The sequence below is a fragment of the Temnothorax curvispinosus genome, unplaced genomic scaffold (genome assembly GCF_003070985.1).
Source record: "Temnothorax curvispinosus isolate PA1 unplaced genomic scaffold, ASM307098v1 QBEX01002262.1, whole genome shotgun sequence".
Taxonomy (NCBI): Eukaryota; Metazoa; Arthropoda; class Insecta; order Hymenoptera; family Formicidae; genus Temnothorax; species Temnothorax curvispinosus.
Genome location: NW_020212042.1, coordinates 6,752 through 31,027, shown reverse-complemented (window position 1 = coordinate 31,027; position 24,276 = coordinate 6,752). Strand labels below are relative to the sequence as shown.

General features: G+C 33.1%; 4 protein-coding genes across 8 annotated transcripts in view; 3 read left to right on the top strand and 1 right to left on the bottom strand.

Annotated features, from left to right (window-relative positions):
• Positions 1–8,085, bottom strand: part of LOC112468935 (papilin) — an 86,494-nt gene extending 78,409 nt beyond the window's left edge. For 4 of the 5 annotated variants that reach the window (XM_025038359.1, XM_025038363.1, XM_025038361.1 and 1 more), the window contains exon 1: positions 5,372–5,501. In XM_025038359.1, the coding sequence (XP_024894127.1) occupies positions 5,372–5,394 (23 nt within the window). In that variant the 5' untranslated portion in view covers positions 5,395–5,501. Of the gene's footprint in view, positions 1–5,371; positions 5,502–7,876 lie in introns of those variants that run through there. The other variant, XM_025038360.1, reaches the window with a different exon arrangement.
• A 3,866-nt stretch (positions 8,086–11,951) lies between these two features.
• On the top strand, positions 11,952–15,770 carry LOC112468944 (radial spoke head protein 6 homolog A). The gene is made up of 11 exons (XM_025038377.1): positions 11,952–12,070; positions 12,376–12,565; positions 12,703–12,902; positions 13,000–13,087; positions 13,381–13,641; positions 13,780–13,902; positions 14,296–14,449; positions 14,591–14,745; positions 14,849–15,069; positions 15,378–15,565; positions 15,700–15,770. The coding sequence occupies exons 1-11, from the start codon at positions 11,952–11,954 to the stop codon at positions 15,768–15,770; spliced, it is 1,770 nt and encodes a 589-aa protein (XP_024894145.1).
• Positions 15,771–17,161: 1,391 nt separating this feature from the next.
• Positions 17,162–22,665, top strand: LOC112468943 (putative gustatory receptor 28b). Its single transcript, XM_025038376.1, has 6 exons — positions 17,162–17,541; positions 20,788–21,193; positions 21,656–21,856; positions 22,242–22,304; positions 22,387–22,476; positions 22,555–22,665. Exons 1-6 carry the CDS (start codon positions 17,186–17,188, stop codon positions 22,663–22,665), a joined length of 1,227 nt encoding a protein of 408 aa, XP_024894144.1. The 5' UTR covers positions 17,162–17,185.
• An 885-nt stretch (positions 22,666–23,550) lies between these two features.
• Positions 23,551–24,276, top strand: part of LOC112468939 (putative gustatory receptor 28b) — a gene marked incomplete at its 3' end in the record, with an annotated part of 3,632 nt that continues 2,906 nt past the window's right edge. The window contains exons 1-2 of the mRNA XM_025038368.1: positions 23,551–23,633; positions 23,727–24,079. Coding sequence (XP_024894136.1) covers positions 23,745–24,079 — 335 coding nt within the window. The remainder of the gene's footprint in view (positions 23,634–23,726; positions 24,080–24,276) is intronic.

Sequence of the window (24,276 nt, the reverse complement as noted above, 5' to 3'; positions counted from 1 at the left end):
TATTTACGTAACGAGCGTTACAACGTTCGAGATTATATCAGCATAAGAAGTCATACACGGTAAGAACGAGTGTAAATATGGAAGTTGTTATTTCGTCAGATTCTTTTCGGATCCGCTAGACGTATAATCATCGTAAAGATCACGCGACTCACTGATATGTTCACAGTCATGGACAACTTGTGAATCTCCGGGTTCGCCGGTGATGACTGACAACAAAATTTCTATCGATCGATTTTTCTGGCAAGTCAACGGCACAAAACCTGCTGCTCCAATTCTCTATGGTTCACTCGCGCTGTTGATTTGATTCGCTCAATAGTTGTAGTTAAACTTCTTCTCGACAAACGAACCACCGGTAAAGAAGTACATGTAAGAATACCACGTTTTTTTTTACTCGCCGATCGTATATTATCGTGCTTCTCGCGCGCAATTTCTTCCGCGAAGGACCAAAGGTTCCGCTAGCTTCGTCCTGCTCGATTTTGCGCGTCACGATACGATCGTACTTAGCCTGATGAATGATCCTCGTTGATTGCAAGTTATTATGTCCGCCAACGAGAAGGCTCGCCAAACGCGTGTCTCATTTTCTCCGAGGACAAGTATATCTTGTACCAATGACGGGCTGTGAGTACGCGAACGAGGTAGGTCGATGAAGGTAAACTGTCATCGGCCGCACGAACTCGTTGACAGATTACTTCCAGAGATGACTCGCGCGTACAATTTGTTGCTAAAACATATTTTGTCGTGAAATCGCGATCGGAAGAAGCGACAACTTTTCCAACGTAAAAAAACACCCAACATTTTCATCTCCGTTAAGGATTTTGTTTTTTTTTTTATTTACGCCGCGTACCCGTCAGTCACACAAGAATTATATGCGCGGCTTTTTCTCGCTTCGTACCTTCTCTTCTTGTTCCTTTTCGTGCGTGATGCGCACGAGCGCAGAAGGGTTGCCCTCCCTTCCCGTCCCTATCATGATATTTTATCGACTACAGTCGCTCTCTTACGATGGAGATGAACGAGGATACGATATAACCGGTACTTTTTTCCCCACTCTGCGGAGCCTCTTCTTACGTGAGGATGAACGGAGGGGAAACCCACGTGTATGCAAGCGCTTTCCTTGGCCTTTCTCCCTCGTTCCTCATTTACTCGACCTCTTCTTTTCAATCTCTTCTGCTCCTTTTGCCGAAGCACTTGAATCCGTGGATCTCGTAATTACTATGAGCAAACAATGCTACAAAAAATCGTATCCTTGTGCTTCAGAATGTTGATACTCACACAGTCGAATTGCAAATCATAATTGTGCTCGTTGTCGTCCGCGTAAAAGACGACATTTGTAGTACTTAATATCTTCGTGAGATAGTTAGATGAGACATTCGACCACTAAACACATAAGCTATAGGTTCTCGGATTGATTACGACAGTCTATTGCTTTTAGAAGAATAATTCACGAAGGCTTTGGGGCGTAAAAATGACGCGCGTATACATTACCGCTCGAGCTACAAATAGGTGCGAAAATATTAAAAAGAGAAAGATTAAAAACAAAAAGAAATGTATATCTTTACGGAGAAAAGATGAGTTCTCGCTTACAAAGATGCGTCGGCAAGTTTTTCATTTTATGCGAGTCAGCGCCAGCAGATATCAGAAATTGTGAATGCAGTTGCACGGTAAATGCTCAACGTGGAAATAATAATTCAAGCTATGTTGCACAATGTTAACGCGAAATAGTGAAAAGAAGTTTTAGCACAGCTGGTGAAAAACATTACTTAAACTGAGGAAAACGTATCAAGCTTTTTTTGTAACTGGAAAACTATATTAATAATTCATATCATGTTTGTTAAATAACATTCTACTTTGCAAAAAAACATGAAACAGATATGTAAGTATTTTTTTTTCAAAATTATATTCTGTAATTCGTTTAACAATCTATTGTTATATGTCAGATTTTTGAAGATAAAGTTTAGTTATTTTTCAAAATTAATTATTTAGATTAAAAGTATACATCGTCTTTAAGTCTTAAACGTATTAAATGGCACTGCACTGTTGAATCAAGTTCGTTACGGATGAGGAACAATCCAATTACTTCGAGTAATCATCCGGTCAAATCTTCTGAGAATAAATTAACATTTCTTTTACTCCTCATCAAAAGTAACAGGGGTAAATATGATTAGAAATAAAGAACTGCACAATAATTATTATATGCACCCGTAATCAATATCCAATTTAAATTAATAGTAATATTATTAATTTGCAAATAGTATGTAGATACTATAAATTGATAAAGTCCTATATTGTATCGCTAGAATACGATGTATTATCACGAAGATACATTCATAATAGTATCTATCAATTTCAATACTTTATATTGACTTATATTGACAATAATAAAATGTCGTTAAAAAAAGAATTTATATATAATAAAATAATTTTTTTGCTAAGTTTGTTAGGATTGATGGCTTATCTGTCATCGTGAGAATTAGGCAAAAGCGTGTATACTAATTCTCATAAAGGCATGCATGTGTACAGGAATTTAATAAGATCAATTTCTAAATATATTAAAAATTGTACAGCAAATTCGATAAATGCAGCAGTAAAATAAATCTTATAAAATTTATGTAAAATGTAAAATTTATATAAACAAATATGTATTTGAGAAGGACAGGAAAAACTTATCATGCAATACTACTATTCGTACTATTTACGAATGCCAGCACGTATTTACTTTAATGAGCGTAAAGTTTTATATCACTTAAAAATATAGATGTTTCATTAATTATCCTTTTAGCAAGTTAACAAACGCGTAAAGTTTGCAAACTCCTATTTTAATCGATCAAATAGCTCGCAAGATTGTAGGATGAATTCAAATTTAGTTAGAATAACGTGGGGAGCGTACGTCGCGCGATGTATCTTCCGTGATCTAGGAATGCGCGGGAGTTGTGATTAAAATTACTTCCCGCAGCGCGCCTTCCTACCCTCCTGTACGATAATCTCATTTATACAAACAGCCTAACAATAAACAAAACCGTAATACTTTCGAGTGTTTTGAAACAGCGGAACAGTGCCTGGTATTTAACCAAACACGCGAGGGCTGTGCCCTGGAGTATTAACTTATGGAACAGAAATAACAGCTTTCTCTCCCTCTCCCCTCTACCAGAGAAACTAAAATAAGCCACGAAATGCAGGATTGTCTGCAACATATGTGGCCGGGTATACCTGACAGAGTGCTTTCCGCGTTGGAAATTTCTATGAGCGAATATACACAGTGCGGGACCAGTGGAACAACGTATTTATTCGGCCGACATTAAATTGTTTATTCGGTATAAGCCTACAACCCTTTGTTCCACGAGGTAGGTCTCTCGGATTTTTGAAATTCGAAAAAGATATTAGAACGTCAGTTACTATATTTCTCACGTGTCAGCATCGCGCAAATGACAAACTCTGTATAATGTTGCTATGTCAGCATGCAGATACTTCTTCAAGGGATTCTTTCCTTTCCAAGAATGCATTAGTAATAAACATTAGCGCAGTTAATACATAATTTGAAGAAGACATTTATTAGATTTTGTTAATCTCATCAAAGGAAGAATCGGATTATTTATACATCCGATTAAATAAAATAAATGATAAAGCAATTATAACAAAATTAATTAATAAATAAAACAGAAAACATTTTTTTACCATTACACAAACGTGCATAAATAAATGAAAAATAAAAAAGTAAACAAACGAAGCGCGAAACTCATATTTTTTCTTTGATTTCTCATAAAATACAAGTTGTGATTTTATTGAGCAAAACAACTCGCAAGTGCAATGCTTGAATCTCGCATCGTTTGCAACTGTTGTGATGCCGGTTAAATTTTAAATTCTGACACATTACACGCGTATTCTGTGTACAGACTGTGGAAAGACGTCTACATAGAATCAGCAGGAATTAGCATAAACCATTGTCCTGCCAAGCTAGCCAGTAGGATGGCACCTGAAAGCTCGTTACAATAACCCTTTAGAACTACCGCAAGTGAAGTACTGTTATAACCGTAAATCGAAGGCAAAACATTTTCGTTGACTTTGTGTAAATATGTAATAATTCATGTGTTGTAACGTAATCTAATTGTCACTATTACAATACACCAGGAAGGCAGCTTGTCTGATAGCTTAGCACAGAATAGATGGAGAAAAGAACAACAGTAATAAAATACAACTCCCGGATTTACATTATATATCTATATATAAAAAATTAAGAGCAAGAGAAATATGTACATTGTATAAACGTGGTAGACGTTGCATGAGCGCAACGTGAAAAGTTGATGATAACTAGTTTGTAGCCACAGCATTGTGCGAATATACGAAATTGTTTTTTAAAAATAACATAATTCTGGTTTACTGGAAAATAAATAATAAGCAGTATATAATAAGTTAAGTCCAGTTAACTGGAAGCGCTCGGAGCGCTTTGACAAATGAGTCGGTCGGAGGAGACACACATGTCGACCAATCCGCCCTTCGCGTCTCAAAGAACTCACGAGACCATCTCCTGTTTCTCGACATGTGCGAATTGTGCATGTCGGAAGAAACGTAAACGTCTGCGACTAGGCGAGCAGAAACGAAAACTTTTCTGAAACGGACTTTCACACACATCTAACGGTCGAACCATTTGGAAAACTACGGCATAATTCAAATTGTGACGAGAATTTCATGAGTCATTCTACAAATGCGAGCGCGGATACATACATTTAAGTGTGTAAATCACCAGAATTTTAAAATTATTTGCTCGTAGACGTAATAACTAGTAGAAGTAAGAACTCAATAGAAACTCGTTTTTGTAGTAACTCAGTTTATTCATTCAAGCAATTACGATCGACATCAAGTTTTAACAGTATTGCTATAGCCTCATACAATTTTGATTTGCCACGAGAAACGAGGAAAAGGAGAGAAGAAGCTGAGAAGAATGTGAAGTATGCGAACATTTGGTAAATTCTTCATTAATGCAAATAAACATTCTGTATACAACGTGATTATTAATTACGCGTTATATCTTTAAGCAGGAGCGGCGCGATAGAAAGCAAGCAAATCACTCGCAAAAGCCACCTCAGCCTTTAATTAAAACTCCCTTTAAATGGTTTCGTAATTGGGTACTTCCGTGCGCTTCATAAAAACGGGCTAAACGAAAATCGATTCCCAGCCTAAGGAAGAGAGATAGAGAGAGAGACAGAGAGAGAAAGAGAGAGATTGAGACCTGAATCTAAGAAAGAGAAAACTAAAACGAACATTCGATATTCTTCACGCATTGAAGAACGGCATTCAAAAATTGGATGTAAAAAAACGGAGCATAGTCGTGACGCAATGGAAACCAACAGTGACGCAAAAAAAAATTTTTTTGACTAACCACGTGCTCCTGATGTTCGTCATGCCCGATGAAGATGAGCCTTGGGATATATGCAGAAGCCGGAAAACTCCTTTCGGCGCACTGTTGGGAGAGGAACCGAAGGAGCGATAACGCGCACCACCTCCACGGACGGGAGTCGGCCACTGACTGAACGTGACTCCGATTCTCTCTGGAACCGGGAGGAGGCTGCGTCGACCGGTCATGGACCACAGGCCTGCGGCCTTCCGATACTGAGGTGCCGCAAATTTCGCTTTTATTCCCTTATCCCATCGCGCGCGACTTCGTATCTCATTAAATTTTTTGACTGATAAATCCACATGACATATTAAAATCTCTGTTTTCCAAATAAAGTTAAGATGAGTAGTTATATCGTCATTATTACATTCTCGTCGACAAAACCTGTCAGATTTAGAATTTATAACAATCGTGGTAATTGCTTTCATATGCTAACAATGATCATAGCTATTCCTATTTTTACAACGAAAAAATTTGCATCAAATATACGAACGTTAATATGACTCTACACAGATATGCGTATAAGTAAACTATAAAACATTGGTTTTACATCAATGGAAAAGAGAATGGTAATTACCTATTTTATTTTTTTAATGCTACGCTTTAATAGAAGGAAATGATTTGTTCCACTCGAATGTGCACATGCATCATTTCTAGGACATAAAACTAGATAATGCAAACACAAGGACATTTGGATTTATATATCTAATTAACAGTAAGATAAGAAATGAAATGCAAGGTGTACACCGGAAATATTGGTAATTAAACTGTGCAATACTGAAAAATATTTCCATATATAATTGTTTACGTTGGTTTTACATTAGTCGTATCAAATTCATTGCATAAATTATGTTTTTGTTGTGCAAAAGATGTAGGAATATCAATTAATTTTTGTTGAACTAAATTTAATTGAAACATTACTGGTAATTTTTTATTTTCATGCTATTGATCGTACAATGCAAACAAAGAATAAAAAATATCTAAAATGCGTGTGAGAATTTAAATTGAAATTCTAATATATTAAAAAAAAGGATATAACATGTTCCAATATTTTACACCACTTAAAGATAAAATTATTTTTATAAGAATGTAAAGTGTCTCTTTTACATATATGCGTGAGAATGATGTACGCTAACACAATACATCTAAAAGGCTTTTTGGATGAATGTGAGCGATTTAACGCATATTTGCAATTTGTAATAAATCAGTATTTCATTACTGGAAGGCTCAAGGATAAAGAAAGATCGAGGTCTTGCGGCTTCTTGAAATCCATTCATCCATTCATTCACTCATTCATTTAAACGTGAACGTCTTAATAAAGAGTGAGTCGAGGGGAATCAGGAACGAACGATTTACGAACGATCGACCAATGCCGTGTAGAAACGACAAATGAATAATGTAAGGCGTTCTTTGAAACGACTCCTTAATAGTAACGAGTGACATTACTTCTCGCGACAAATCACACAAATACCATACTAATTTACCACTATCTTTCTATAATATAAAACATAAAGTATTTAACCGATTAAAATGTAAAAAAAATTGTAAATTTTTTAAGAATATTAGTATAGAGACGACATCTCAGAAGTAGTGAATGAAAATAAAATTTGACTAATATACAATAAAATTGGTAAAATTAATGTAACTTACAAAGATGATAATTATTTTACAAAAAAATAACTTAAAAAGGAGAAAATAGAAAAATTATCACAGAAAAAAGATGCTTTTTTAAGTACAGTATGAATCTAAGGTCAGATGGATTCAGGGCAGTTTATGTTTTAATGTTTTATGTCTTTACACAATCATTGCGTAATGAATTGTTTTTTATTGCTGTATTAAATACGTTTGCATTTTTTCCTCTTTTCTGTATAATGCCGCGTAATTACCACCAAATAAGTTAGACTGCACTTTCAAGTTAGAATGACATTACCGAAGTTCGAACGATTTCAAGACGGGAGAAGTGAAACTTTTAATAATAAGATCCAGTAGACGTAAACTTGCGCATTTCATACTAAATCGTTTTAATAACTGCAAGAGTAACTGTCCAACAGCAGGGTAATTTTCTATTTTGAATGAAAAAGATTTCGAATGGCATATTATTTAACAAGGGTTCATCTTTTAATCGCTTCGATACTTGGAGAGTTACAGCATATTAAGGTATGTTACTTATTAAACAATGTACAATGTTTCATTAGATAATATGCTATAATTAAAATACATATCTCGTTGCTAGCTATAAATATATGTAATAATTTGTTTTTTACTATTATTGTATTTATAATAAACAAAGTAATTTTATAATTACTTTGTTATTTGTATAATTACTTATATACACTTTTATTTCATGGACAGATATTCAGGCCTCAACTTGACAACGAGCAACAAAAAGAAAGTTGATAATCAATCTAATCAAGATAATTTAGGTACTTTATTTATCTCACCAATCTAATAGAAATAAAAAAAATATATTATTTATTGTATGTAACGCACCTTGAAAGTCGATGGCGCATGTTGAACAGTGCGGCTCTCCTGTTCTGCGGGTATCCACAGGATGCCGGGAGGAATAGTTCTTATTTCAACACAACTAGTTCTGTTTCTCGTGGTTGTAGGGCCTAAAGACTGTACGACACAGAAGCCGGTCCTCACGAAAGAACGCGCGCGTACAACTCACGGGAGAAAACTGACCGAAAGAAGCGCGGAACCTGGAGAGAGAACCGACCCCCGATATGAGCTGCTTTCGGTCGGTGTGGGTGTGAGGCAGAGGGACCAAAGAAGAGTGATGATACGAAGAAGAAAGAAGGGGAGAGAGAGAAAGAGAGAGAGAGAGAGAGAGAGGGAGGGAGGGAGGGAGGGAGGGAGAGAGAGAGAGAGAGAGAGAGAGAGAGAGAGAGAGAGAGAGAGAGAGAGAGAGAAGAAGGGAAAGAGAGAAGGAGAGACAGAAAAGAAAAAGAAGAGTATAAGGATATATGGAGGGGACGAGTAGGGCTGGTAAGAGACAGGGTGGTCGACTGGCGAGAGAACGAGATGGCTTGAAGAGAGAGACAATGGTGGGGACTCATTCATACTCCAACGCCCCCGCGAATTACGAGCACCAACTCCGGCACTCGTCGTCTACATTCGAAATGCGTCCAATGCCGCTTGATTAACAAATTTATCGTTCTTCGCTCTTCTTTAAGAGCATCGTCGGTGAAGCGTGTAAAGGAACTTCAAGAAAAATCTCGGAAACTATATTTTCGCTCACTATCTATACTTTTTTTAACATATCAGGATTTGTAAAAATTTTTAAATTTTTATACGAAAGAAAGTCTATACGACTTACAAAACTTTTATATAAAATTTTGCAGGTATATTGACTTACTTTTATATAAGAATTTTTTAATCAATCTTGGATAGATTTGTTTTTAACAGTGCCTTTAAAAGCATCAGAAAGCTTCAACAGTCTTTAATTTATAAGCAAGTAAAATTTTAAAAACTTTTGAAAATTAATAAAGTATATATTTAACAATTAAATTAAATTAAATCAGATTTTAAATTATATTGAATAATAGCCGCAGTAAAAACATTTGGAATAAATACATTTTATTTAAAATTAATTTTATTAAAATAATGATAACGACTTAACATATCATTTCAATAAAATAATTTCTACAAACAGCAAAGAATAACGTTAAAAATTGACACATATGTTATATTTGTACTTAATTAAAATATTTTTGTTTTTATTTTCAAGAAAACGTTTACACTTGACTGACTTGATTGTAACAGCATTAACCGCGGATAGTTGCGGAAAATGGAATGCTCGAGGAAAATATCGTGATTGTCGTCTATCGCGGACTATTCCGCTAATCCGCGCACGAGAGAGAGTCGGATTATCCGAACTCGTTTATCATCGTTATCGGTTGAAAATCGCATCTGCGATAGACGCTCATACATTAACGGCCTTTTGTTAATTAACGCATTTGGCCGTCGCGCGAACAATGCGCGTCAAACGGCGGTGGCTATTGAATTTCGGCGAATCGGGTAATCCGTTCTGCTCCGAATCCGTCCGTCCGATACATGCCAACTCGGGCAATCATGCGCTCACGTTTTATTAATCGGCATACCATTTTGTTAATTACGTGGCATTATGCAGCGGCGAAGTGCCGAGCGGAATGCGGAGTGACGCAGCTGCATGGCTCGCCGAAAAGCATGTTGAACATAACACGTGGGATGATGTGTGATACGTTCGTCCAACACCACCTGTTATAACTCTTGAAATTACGAAATCCTGGACTATACGCAATTCAATGTGTTTGAAGCTTGCCACGTGTTCAACCGAATGCCTCGCGGGTGGTAGGGCACAGCCATAATTTCAGCTTGTTGACCGGCGGCGTAACAACGAATGGTAATTAAAGCCGAACGCATCGCACGCCATAGCACTGTACATACATTCGAGCTGCAATGTCGATAGAAAATTTCATATATGAGAGAGTATGTGCGTAAATTAACAGTGTTATTAAAATTGTGGCATGAATCTAATGAGAAGCTTGGTAATTTTACGGAGAAACAAGAATATATCATCATGATCATTGTCTTTAATGCTATTCTTCCAAATATTCGTAAATTTAATTATATATATTATGACCAATGATTACTATATATTTAGATGCCTCAGCAAATATTGACATATTAAAATTATGAAAAACAATTTGCATGATAGCTTACAAGGATTATGCAAACGTGTACGCAGAATTACATAAGTTATTAAAAACTGCAATTGAGAACTTTTTGAAATAGTAGTTTTTATTCATAATATCTGGAAAAGACAATGCCGTTATGCATGTATAAATATTTCAGCGCACAGACATCAGTGTAGATATAATATACTATATGTAATATACATATAATATACGTTATACGTTAATAACTATGCAGATAAAGTTTGGAGCGTTTATTTAAAATAATTAAGAAATTGCCTTAATTAAAAAAAATTATAAAAGAGAATAGATATATATTTATATAAAAAACTATAAAATTATAATAAAAAATCAATTTAAAAGTAATAAACAAATAACAAAAGATGAAGAAGAGAGCAGAATCAAATCTTCACAAAAACGCTGATTCCTGTAATTTGTAGTAAAAAATAATATACAAGTGTAAAAACAATATCTATGATTCTTGACTGTAAAATTAAAATAATTTATTAATAATTGAGGCCCCCAAAAGTGCTCAATTAAGCTCAGTGCGTACTAGTATATGTAATAATGACTTGTACATGTAAATAAAAAATTCATAACGACTGTTCCTGCGTTTTGTGCCAAAATGTACAAGCGCGCGGACAATCTTTAAGATGCATGACGGTAAGAGAATAATGATTTATTATCGGCCGACGCCTGGAAGTACTCCATTTAACCCGATATATCCGCACGTCTTTTGTTGCATTTATTATGTCTTTATCTACATATGTTTCTTTGTATAAATCCTTTTTGGTTAAAACAAATTTTTAATTTTTACTCCAAGAACGCTCCAAACTTCAGCTAGAAACATAACTGTTAAAGTAATATAATATAAAATTTTTATTTCATAATTCAATAATTATGTAAACAATAAGCAGAGATAAAAGTCATCATTTCTGAAACTATTTTTAACGACGTAGATTTTCAGAACTTTTCAATCAGAAAGCTTCGACATTTATCGTGGCGGCAGTTTTTGAAGGTGGGGCACGTTCTACGCTGTAAAAAAAGGGTGGGCGTCAAAGGAAACAGCCAGTGACCTCGAAAAATGTCCGTCATATTTAGGACACCCGATAGACGATAACTATATTCCAGGATGCAAGCTGATAGAAACTGTACGCGTGCGACTCATCTTTATCGAGTCGTATTATTCATTCACATTTTCCTTTTAACTTACCTATTTACAGAATTATCTAGAAAATGATTGTATTTTTGTTATATCATGCAATAGATGCAGAGAAAAAAAATATAATTAAATATATATGATTAAAAGATACAGATATATATAAAATATTTTAAATTAATACTAAAAAAATTATATGTATATGCATGATATATATTTTTACTACTATTATTATATTTACACGTATTCAACTCAATAATTTTATATATGTATATATATTTATACTTTAAACTGAGCTTTCTTTCAAATATTTTTTTGTACATCTGTCTGCTTCTTACATCGTCACTCGGAAATGGATTCCCGTTTGTAGAAATGCGTAGGCGACATTTATCTCAGCTATCGTTCTATCTACTTTCGACAAAGCTGATTAAAAGCATTTTTAGCAGTGTGGTGTGTCGAAATAATTAGGTCACTAGATAAGATTTTATATTTTTGTAACAGCAATCGCAGCGATTTCGCGACACAGGATGGCGATGAACGGAAGAAACGGATGAACAGCGTCGATTAAAAAAAATCAGTTGGCGTTGATATATTACCAAATGATGACAGAGCTTGCGTAGTGGTTACGTTAGTGCGATAATATTATACTGAGTATCCGGCGATGCGACATCGCGTGCAATTTTACAGAGCTAGCTGCATGCGGTGAGACGTGAAAAACAGCATAATAAGAATGGCATATTCTTATATCGTAGAAGAAGCACCTCCCGACGACGTTCCCAGCGTGAAGCACGATATCCGACGCGCGAAGATATTTCTTCAGAAACACAGCACGGAATCGGGTGACAGTTTGTACGCGCATCACTGAATTTCCTGCGATAAAAGCTATACAATTGTATTCCCTTTGTCGCGTACTTTTATTTTCAATATATTTCAATATATATTTCACATATTTATTATATTTCTCCTTTACAGAAAAAAATTTAGCGTAGTAGAAACGATTGTATTGCATTAATTTTGAAATAATATTTTTTAAACATATGATAAAATAATATTTTTTAACGTTATAAAAACTTGAAAATGTATTAAATATAAATAAAGAATAGTTATTGAACAGGAATAAATAAATTATTATTAATTTACTTCTTTATTCTTAGATATGACCATTTAGTTGAGCTTTTGGCAAAAATACTGGCCGAACGGCCACAAAACGCTGTTGATATTTTCGAGGAATACAGTAAAAAATTGAAAGAGGAGAGATTTAAGACTAAGACGGATTATCTTCGGGATCTGTACATACCGCCCGTGCAATACGACGATGCCAAGAAGCTCATTAAGCTCTTCCAGGTGCGGTTTGACAAGTAATAGATAATGAAACCACGACACACACTCCAAGTTTTCTTCAGATAAATACATGTAAATGACGCAAACGAGGCAAACTATAATCTTCGTTTTACCTTTCAATCTTCTTGCAATCATGGTAGAGCGTACAGCGGATTGACGACGACGAACAGGAGAAAATAGGCGACGAAGAGGAGGTCGATAAGAAAAAGAAACATCCCAACATGTTGGATCTTTTGTTCTACTTCGAGCAGACGGGTGTAGGATTGCCACGACACGAAATAGCGTTGCTTAATTTATCGATTCGGAAACTCGCCTCGACAATGCCACTTGAAAATATTAGGTATTCGATTTATGTAGCTATCATATTCCAAAACTATATCGCACCATTGTATGTTTATTCAATAAATGTATCTTTTTGTTGTTAATTGCTATTCCAGATTTTGGGGTAAAATACTTGGAAAACCTAAAAATTATTATATACTGGAAGCTGAACTTCAGGCGGATGAGCTTGCTCGAAGATTGCAAGTAAAATAATAATATTAAAATACAATTAAACTCTTGCTTTGTATCGCACAAAAGACATTGCATATAGCGATTTAATCTAATCTCTAAATAAATATTCTATTTTTTGTATTCATTATTTAATTGTTATATATTCTCTACCATATAGCTTGAAAACATGAATTGAAGAAAATATTTATCATAGAATTAAAATACCTATATGAGCTTTTCTTGAATAAATAACATATAATGCAATTATTATGTACGTAAGATCTTAAAATCTTCTAAGAATGTTATGTCACTTTCTTTAAAAATAGGAGGAGGAACATGAAATACAATCTAGAAGAGAAAAAAAGGAAGCTGAAGTCGAAACAGCGGTGAAACTCGCGGCGGAAGAAGCGGAAAGAAAAATCAAGAAGGAAGATATAGAAGGAACTGTCGAAACAACAGGAAATCCGCGCAAGGATACGTCAGAAGGAAAGCCTTTGGAGCTTGTCTTTCCATCGTTACCTGTTAATCCGTGGATACCATTGCCAAAAATACCAATCGAGAGAATTGGGAGTGGCCTCAATAAAAAAGTGCGCATTTATAAGTTCTCGATTATCGGAATATCAAAGATGACATTTGACGGCCGCGTAATGAATTAATATTTGGCCAGTGTCACGTTGCACGCTTCTTTTATAATCTCTCGCTATCACACAGCTAATCGTATTTAGGTGTATTTTGTATGCAACACGCCTGGGTTAGACGAGTGGATCGAACTTCCGACGGTTACACCACAGCAGATAGTAATTGCACGACAGATTGTTCGATACTGCACGGGAAACTTGGAGACACCGGTACGTGATGCCTTTTAATGAAGGAGAACCCCTAGTTAGAGCGATGTTATTTGCGAACACGTCCATAAAGCATCTATAAAGTTAACCCACATATCGCTTTGTTATTCAAAATATGTGATGGTATGCATATATGACGATATCAGAGTTTTGCGAGACGATGTATGATAACAATGAACAAGGACGGCGGAGTGATTTATGGTTAAATTAAAAATTTATTTTTTAAGCAATATCTATATATGTATATATAGCAATTATGCGGAGAGATACCTGAAAGCAGTTATTAAAATCAAACAACGAACGACTTTTAAACTACAATAAAATTATTTTGATTAATCAATTCTATTCTTTTGGCTATTCTTCTAATTTATCATATTGTTTTTTGTTCCAAGACAGATTCACAGTTTTCCGCCGTTTCCTGGTACTGAGAAAAATTATCTTCGTGCACAAATTGCAAGAATCAGTGCGACCACTCATGTTTCGCCGATTGGTTTCTTCACATTCAGTGGAGAAGACGAGGATGAAGAGATAGAAGAAGAAAGGAAAGAAGGTAATACATAACAAATTTTCAATTCTTGTTATAAATTATCTTTTCAATAGACAATGACAGAAAAAAATCCAATAATTATTATTTATAAATTAACTCTATACACTATTTAAAAACAGTATTATTTACATATAGTCTACACAGAAGAAGATTTGTCAGAAAATATTAATTATGATCCACTGCCGATCAAGGATCTTGTAGATCCCTCCATGTCAAATTGGTGTCATCATAGTCCATATATTCTCGAGCAAGGACGAACTGTCTGGTGGAATCTCGAGAAGGAGGAAAAGATTGTTGACGTTAGTTGATTAAATATTTCAGTTCCCACTGTAAAACTATCTTTCATCATTACTTGCAAAAGTACTTCATCAAGTTGCTTGATAGGGAGCTTTAATTACATAGGAAGCAATCGAAGAAGAAGAAGAAGATGTAGAAAAAGATGAAACAAAGATGATGGAAAAAGAGATTGGACCGCCTCTCTTAACTCCTTTATCGGAAGACGCTATTGTTGACTCCGTGATACCGTGGACTGTTAGACAGTCGACATACATACAACCAGACATTGCAGTAGCTTTAGTTAGATCGAATATCTGGCCTGGAGCGTTCGCATTTGCGGCAGGAAAGTACGCAAGTGCATTTAATTTTTTTTCCAATATTAATATTTAAATTAATTTAAGAGCCAACTATTAATACATTAAAATACAAAACAATTTTATTTAAATTTTACACAGCGTCAAATTTAATGCAAAACAACTTGAAATTTATTTCATGCGTAACTTATCACGTACTCAATGATCATCGCATTCCACTGCAAAAGTTTGCGGCTAATGATAACACAAAAAAAGAAATTATGCTGCACTATAATTACACTATAAGGAAATTAATGCGCATGGAATTACGCTAATATGATTTTAATGATGTCATTTTACAGACGCTTCGCTACTATGTATATTGGCTGGGGCCACAAATACAACGTATATAATTATAGTCCTTCTGATATGCCACCTGTTCAAGATCAGTACAAAATTGGACCGGAGATTATGGAAATTCGTGATCCTACTGTCAAAGAAGAAGAGGTTTATCAATTAACGCGTTTACCATCACCAACATTACCAATGGGTGATTGCTTAAAGAAAAATATATATATTTTTTAAATAATTCTAAAATATAATAATTACAATGTATATATATATTTTTTATTTTTTTACATTTCCTAAAATAATTTTTTCCTGTAGGAGAAAAAGGAATGTTAGATAAAAAGGAGGAAGAGGAGGAGGAAGAAGAAGAAGAAGAAGAAACAGATGATGAGGAGGAGGAAGATTAATAACTTACTTCACATGTTACATGATACATTACATTTCTAAATTTCCGCATTACATTTTACATTAATAGTTTTCCTATAGAGTGCACCAGGAGAGTGATGTAATCTGGTGTACCAACAATATAGTTTTACCTTCAAAGGATACTTTAAATAATTATTATACATTATGAAATATATTCTGAGAAAATATTAAAATATAATTACATTTAATATTATTAGAATAAAGATTAAATATTTTTTTTTAATTATAGATTCAATAGTTGGAAAAATATTATATATTATCATGTGTATCTGTTATGTTATCTTGGAAAGTTATCTTCTTTATCGAATATCTGTGATGCTACCATCAGAGAGGAGCCTGAAAGTGGACATCATGCTCGCGTTTTAAATAGAATCTGTCCACTGGCGCCATCTTCCATTCTTCTCTCCATTAGACGAAGCAATAATTTAAGGCGGTTAATTAGGCAATTGTGTAATCATTATCTGAAGAAAGCTTTAGACTATCTTTATCTTATCATGAATTATCATACTAGTACTAAATGTCCTGCATAGACTTTATTACTTATCCATTTTTATTACAGTATATGATAATGGCGATTACCTTGATAAAGAAGAATCTGATGCTACAGGAATGTCACATATTAGACAGATACTCGAGTCTCATGCAACATCCGAAGGCAAATTTTGCGATAATGGTTATGAATACGAATAAAAACGTAAATATTTCCATACATTTTTTAAATTTTATTATTTATTATTATAGAAGTAAAAATTTGTAGAGAAATATTATCGTGCAATCTAAAAAGTGATTCATTTTTAAATAATTATCTTGTTATAATAATACAAACCATTTAACACTGCGTCTGTCGTATTTTATTAAATTTTTTCGTTTTAGAATTGCTTTTTATTAAATTACATATCGCGCAATATTAGCATGCATGTGTGTCCTAATATAATATGCGTTTTAACAATTATGCAAATATTATGAAATAAGATTTCACTTGAAATTTAAAGTGTATATGGAAAGAAACATTACGTTCAATAGTTTTTTCATGTGATTATTTTAACGAGCGTGTATACATACATAACAAATTAACTAATAAATTTATTACATATATTTTGATCATAAAATCGAAAAGTTTCCACCGCAATATAACTAATGCTACGTGTTAACGCATCGTGTTACGATAATGCACGTTTAGTTTCTTAGCGATCAATAAAGCGCTATGATTGAAAGTAACGATAAAATCATAAACCCCCCTACGGTACAACGTGTCAGTATAATTTCTGACACGTACGTATAAATTGTATAACAGTGAATACGATAAACAGAATTGTCTATAAAATAAAGTAAATACATCGTGTTTTTGACGGATGTTAATAATAAATTAATTGATACCTTTAGTTTGCCTCTCTCAATGAATCCAATTCAAAATTTTCAGAAAAATTTATATACTCCAATGGATTCAAAGAAAACGCAACTTCTAGTTTTTACGAGTAAATCTTTCCAAAAAGTTTTGCGTCTCCTGGGAATCAATAGTTACGTAGGCAGATTAAATAATCTTGCGATTTTTGTGCTATTGGTCATCTTTTTAAATTATACATCTCATGAGTGTCAAAATAAATATAAATGCAAACGTTCTACCGTAAAGTTTCTGATAGTGTATTCCTTAAGGGCTCTATTAATGCTGATTATACTGAGCACATCTCTATTTCGTCCAAAGCTATTTGCTTTCCCTCGCCAAGAGATGTTCATCGTGGATTCCATACTTGAGTAAGTTTCTTTTGTCAAATCTATATAAAGTATACATGTATAAACAAATGTCCTGGACTGACTGACTGACTGACTGACTTATCAACGCCTAGCCCAAAACCCCTAAACCTAGAAACATGAAATTCAGGGAGTATATATATTCCTTCTATGACGTAAGCACCAACTAAGAAGAGATTTTTAGAAATTCGATTCCTAATTAAAATCTTCTGTTTTGTACTTCGTGATTAATATGTGTCTCATGACTGTTCACTCGGGGCCCAAACTGAATGCGTGCGCTTGACGAAGATACATAGTTGCGGGATAAAATAACACCCTAAAGTGTATGCAATCAAGCTTATAATACTTTTATACATATAGTAAAAATCTTTCCACAAATATCTATACTAATTTTAAAATACCGTTAAAACATACCGTTAAAAAAAAATACTCCTAAAAAACATTTAAAAGATTAGCTGCTTAAAATTGAATATAAAATCAGACATTTAATCAAGTACTTAATTATACATACAATATATGCTTATAATTAATGCTAAATGAGATAACGATTCTTCAATTCGTAAAGTAACGTAAATTGATTATCGTATATATAATCACGAAATTTATTTAATGATCGATTTTACCCTTTATCATTAAAATTACTAATAAGATATATGTATAATAAATTTGTTGGCATTTTTTTTGTTAAATATATCTATCTTTAAGTGTGCCGCGTTTAAATGCAAAGTATTTAAGTCACTAGAGACATAAAAAATACATCTAATGCTTTCATTACATTATGTTTATTTAAGACAAAGAGCAATAAAGTTTTCTTATAAAAATATTGTAAATAATCTTCTCATATGCAATAAGTATGCAATAACTAATATTATAATATACACTACCGATCATTAATTTCAATACACTCCCAGATTTGATGATTTCTCTGTAAAGGATGAACATGATCCTATGTGTAAACAAAATATTATGCCGAAAATATTTGAAGGTATTGTTGCTGGAAAACAATTATTATAAAATCATTATTATAAAAGAACAACGTGGATTTGTACCGGGACGCTCGACGACGACAAATCTCGTTAATTATTACAATTTTTTAATTTCTGCTGTTGAGAGTGGATCTCAGGTTGACTCAGTTTATACCGATTTTAGAAAAACCTTTGACTTATTGTTAATTAATCATACAATATTAATATGTAAACTTCGATCTCTAGGGTTCGGAGGTTCTCTTTTGCGTTGGATATTTTGCTACCTATCAAACAGGTCTCAAGTCATAAAATTTAATAATAGCTTCTCCAGAAGTATAAATGTTTTGTCTGGAGTGCCGCAGGGCTCACATCTTGGCCCTCGTCTTTTATTTGTTTTGTTTATTAATGACATAGCTGCTTCTATTAAATTCTGCTTCTTCTTATTGTATGCTGATGACCTTAAATTATACCGTCGCGTCGGATTAATGGACCTGCTGATGCACTTTTATTACAATATGACTTATTTGAACTTGAGGCCTGGTGTAGGAGGAACTGTCTTCGGCTTAACGCCTCTAAATGTTTTGTCATTCATTTTACTCATAGACGTAACTCATAATTATATAACTATACTCTTGATGGTTTACCTCTCTCAGCAGTGCGCGCAGCTCGAGATCTCGGGGTCTTATTCAGTGCGGACTTATCATTTAATACACATATACAATCAATAGTTTCATCTGCTTATAGAACGCTTGGATTCATCCTTCGATGGGGTAGATTTTTTAAGAATATAATCACTTTAAAATTATTATACTGTACGTTAGTTCGCCCCAAGTTAGAGTACCGTTCCATAGTTTGGTCTCCGTATTTTAAATGCCATCAGTTATTGATTGAACGTGTGCAGCACAAATTCCTGCGTATGACTGCTTATCGGCTAGGTAATCCCATGTCAATTACTTGCCATGACTACTGCGCTATATTAGATAGATTAAATCTGCTATTGTTAGAAAGTAGGAGACTAACCTTTGACCTTACATTTATTTTTAAGCTTCTCAATCACTTTACTGATTGTCCGGATTTGTTGGAACGTATCTATTTTAACATCCCGACTAGAGAATTAAGACAGTACTCCATCTTCCACACTGGGTATCACCGTACTTTGTATAGCGCAAATTCTTGTGTAAATAGGCTAATAATATCTGCAAGTAATTTCTCCAATAGGGTTGACATTTTTGGTGGCTCTGTATCAACTTTTAAACAAAAACTTTCTCGTCTACTTGTGTAACCTAAATGTTCTCCATATTATGTTGTAAAATTTTAATTTTATTGCATTCTTGTTTTTCTTTTCTCTTTGTACGCTAAAGGGTTTATTACCCGTTAATAAAGTTTATTATTATTATTATTGTGATATGTGTTTTACACAGAAATAAATGTACCTGCTGTTATAATTACTTCCGACACTTGCATGCATCGAATTTTTATATATTATTTATATAAAAATCCTTGAAAACTGTAGTTTTCGAAGAAGCGGGGACTAACAGCCGGAAACTGTCTGATCCCTGGAAATAAAGAAAATACGCGCGTAAGATCAAATTAAATGATCTTACGCGCGTATTTTCTTCATTTCCAGGGATCAGACACTATCCGGCTGTTAGCCCCCGTTTCTTCGAAAACTACAGTTTTCAAGGATTTATATGTAAATAATGTATAAAAATACGATGCATGCAAGTGAAGTGTTTATAACAGCAAGTGGATTCATTTCTGTGCAAAACACACGTATCATGTTCATCCTTTACAGAGAAATCAACGAATCTGGGGGTGTATTTGAAATTAATGAGCGGTAATGTATTTATCGTTATAATCATTTGACATTCGGAGATTTTTCGTGCCGCCTAAATCACAAATTTTTTCAGTAATTTGTAATCAATATTTACGAGATCTAGACAGTATATTGGACGCAGTACTGCAATGTGGAACTAATTCCAAAAACTTTTCCGCTAGAATAAATTCCGCAAAATATATATTAGAAATAAAATTCTGTGCCAACGTTATCACAAATATAATGTCTATAATCTTCCTCAAATACAATTCCATGTGTCATATGCGTTTTTACAGAAAATCTCCAGTTTATGATCATTTGGCAATGCAGAGCTAAAAATCGCACATAAAAATGGCGATTGGTTCCTTATTGCACAACTGCATTCTATTACTCATAATATCTATTATGTTCTAGCCAATATAAATACGTTATTTTATTATAGCTATATTCGATTGCTTCATATTTCAGATTGTACGGCGCACAATTCACAAACAAAGATATTTTCCTCGTGCATCTGCAGGACATCGCGACCGCGATAATAGCATTATTGTACTTATTGTACTTATTGTACTTTATAATCATCGAAGATGATACACGTTTTGTAAATATATGCATTTACGTGTTTAACGGGTACTGCAGAATGTGCATATTAATTACGAATGGGTTATTCAGTCATTACATATACGATATATATCTGAGATCTCGCGAATTGAATAAGATCGCAGTACAGCATTCAAGAGAAAACCTATCGATTTCTTATATTGATTCTACCGCAAGTTCAAATTTACTTTTTAATAAATGTAACATTGCTGTAATTACCAAATTCCGTTCGATTCAACATATTCATCATAAATTGTATATTTTAGCGACAAAGGTAACTTTAATAATGTTATCTGTAATTTATCAATTGATCTGCAATTGATTAATTGATTATTAATTTATTCATCATATCGCAGCTTAAACTATGGATTTATAATCAATTAACAATTAACCCGTAGAGGCCTTCATACCCAGTTACTTTAAATTTGATGATTTTGATTTCAAATTCGTATTATAATTAGCAATCTCAAAAGTTCTTAATTACTAAATTTGGTATAAATTAAAATAATATTTCTTTTCTTCTTGTCAGAATAACGTCTTATAATGTAGCTATCTAAAGATTAAACTTCTCTATTTTTATAGCACTACAATTTTTACGAATGTTGATTTCATCCTAATATACTAAAAATACGAAGATTCGAATACAATTATGTTGTATAGCATGAATTACTGTTATAATTCAAATTATCATTCTCTTTAGTAATTCTTACTAATACGAGTTCATTTTTACCACCAGATAAATACAAATTTTAGTCTACCACTTCTCATAATGTCTGCTCTATATTTGACTTCTATAATTAATAATTTTTATAATGTATATTATTATATAAAAACAAACCTTGGCATCTTCGCAATAATAAATGAGCTACTCATGGCAGTCTTCTATGCTCTTCAATTTCTGCACGTCAGTTACATTTGTCAGCAATCGAAAAATGCAGTTGAGTATTATTTACTTGCTTATTTATAAATATACAGAGCACTCCGTAATTCGCATCAATTATATAGTATGTGTTAATTTTCCTCTTCTAAATCTTAATAAAAAACGAATTAAGTAGACCTAAACTATACATAATATAATTTCATTTTGAAGCAAAACGAAGGTAATCTTGTACTTTGTCTGCACTTTTAGCTAAAAAAACTTTTGAAATCAGATTACGTCCTTTTCGAAGCCATCTAGCTTTTTGTCTAAAATATTTTTCGATATTACCAATAGTTTCCAATATTCATATATTCGTGCGCATGTCGGATGTGCATGCGAACATAGTTAGATGAGAGAGCGTGGCATAAGCGTGAGAGCGTGATTTTAATTTTGTTACTTTTAGTTTAGGCAAATGGCAATCATTTTGCATAATGCTTTCCTGGAGTATAAATCATTGCGAGCTGAAGTAAGATTATTTATATGTAACTTTTTAAATACAAAATATTTTTGGATACTCTTTTGTATAAACTTATATATTTATTATTTAGGTGGTGCATTTTTCACTTCAGCTGGTCCATGAGAATTTAAAGTTTACTGCTTTAGGACTATTTGAAATCAATATTCCTCTCATGTGTTCCGTAAGTAAAAAATATACTTCTATATTTATTTGCACAATAATATAATGCTGCGTGTTAAATAAAGTTTTATTTTTCTAGGTTGCTGGAGCTGTAGCAACGTATGCAGTTATGATCATTCAATTTGACAGAAAATTTATTAATGCAGAGAATGCAACTACTACTACTGTTACTACTATTACTACTACATAAAATCACACCAAAAATAATTCTACAAGTGTTATCGCATGATTTAAATAATCTTAAAATTCTTAATAGTTTATAAGCAATTTATAAAAATTTAAAAACTTAAAATTAAAAAAGAAATTATGATGGCTACATCTATTTAAAAAATGTATATATAATACTAATAATTATATTTAATTAATGTAGAATACCCAGCCGTAGCCAATTTTTCAAAGAATCTTCAGTTGCCAAAAATCTTAAAGTTACTTCTAGTTTCAACATCAATTAGTTTTTTCAGCAATTTTCTTCGTTTAACAATGATACAAATAAGAGGCTGAATAATTACAATAATATAAATAAGAAGACATTTCAGTAAATTTGCAAATTGTATTTTATCTGGTAATTGTTTTGTCCATTAAAATAACTTAGCGGACACCAACTAATAATAACATGAGACATAATAATAATGACGCGATGTTACTGTTAGTTGGTGTTTGCTGAAAAATCTTCTTAAAACCATCTAGATATTCTAGATACTGATCTTTTATTTTTCTCTTCAATGAATTTAAAAGCGTCTAATCAAATTGTGCTAATATATAGTGTACACTCGCGTTGTACTTAAAATGAAATAGATATATATTATAAATTAGAGTTGGACAAGTATATTTGTTTCACTCTAACTTTTATTGCACTAATATGCGCCAATTCAAGAAGTTTTTTAAAAAAGAACAAACCTTTATTACATATATGTCGATCATAAAAGCAAAAAGCAATTTTCATCGCAATATAACTCATGCTATTACATGTTAACGCGTTGTGTTACGATAATGCGTATTTATTTTCTCAGCGATCAATAAAACGCTACGATTGAAAGTAACGATAAAATCATAGACCCCCACGTACAATGTGTCAGTAGAATTTCTGATACGCACGTGTATAAGTTGTACAACAGTGAATACGATAAACAGAATTGTCCAAAATCAAATAAAAATTAGGTAAATATATCATGTTCAACGGATATTAATGATAAATTAATTGATTATATCTTTAGCTTGTCTGTTTTAATAAATCCAATTCAAAATTTTCAGAATAACTTATATACTACAATGGATCGAAAGAAAAAGCAACTTTTAGTTTCTACAAGTGAATCTTTGGAAAAAGTTTCGCGTTTCCTGGGAATCAATCTGTCGAGTTACATAAATGGATTATATAATCTTGCGCTTCTTGTGATATTGGTCATTTTCTTGAGTCAAGACTCTTGGACGATCAATTGTTTATCTGATAATCATTGCGAGCAACGTTTTGCCGTAAAGTTTTTGATAGGGTTAACATATTCCTTGAAGGTTCTATTAGTGTTGATTATACTGAGCACATCCCTATTTCATCCAAAACAATTTGTTTTCCCTCGCCAAGAGACGTTTGTCATAGATTCCATACTTGAGTACGTTTTTTTTGTTAAATATAATTATATATTATTCAAGTCTTTATATAATTTTATAATTATGTCAAGCGTCATTAAACGCGCGCGCTCGACAAATATATATATGTATATATATATATATATATATATATATATATATATGTGTGTGTGTGTGTGTGTGTGTGTGTGTGTGTGTGTGTGTGTGTGTGTGTGTGTGT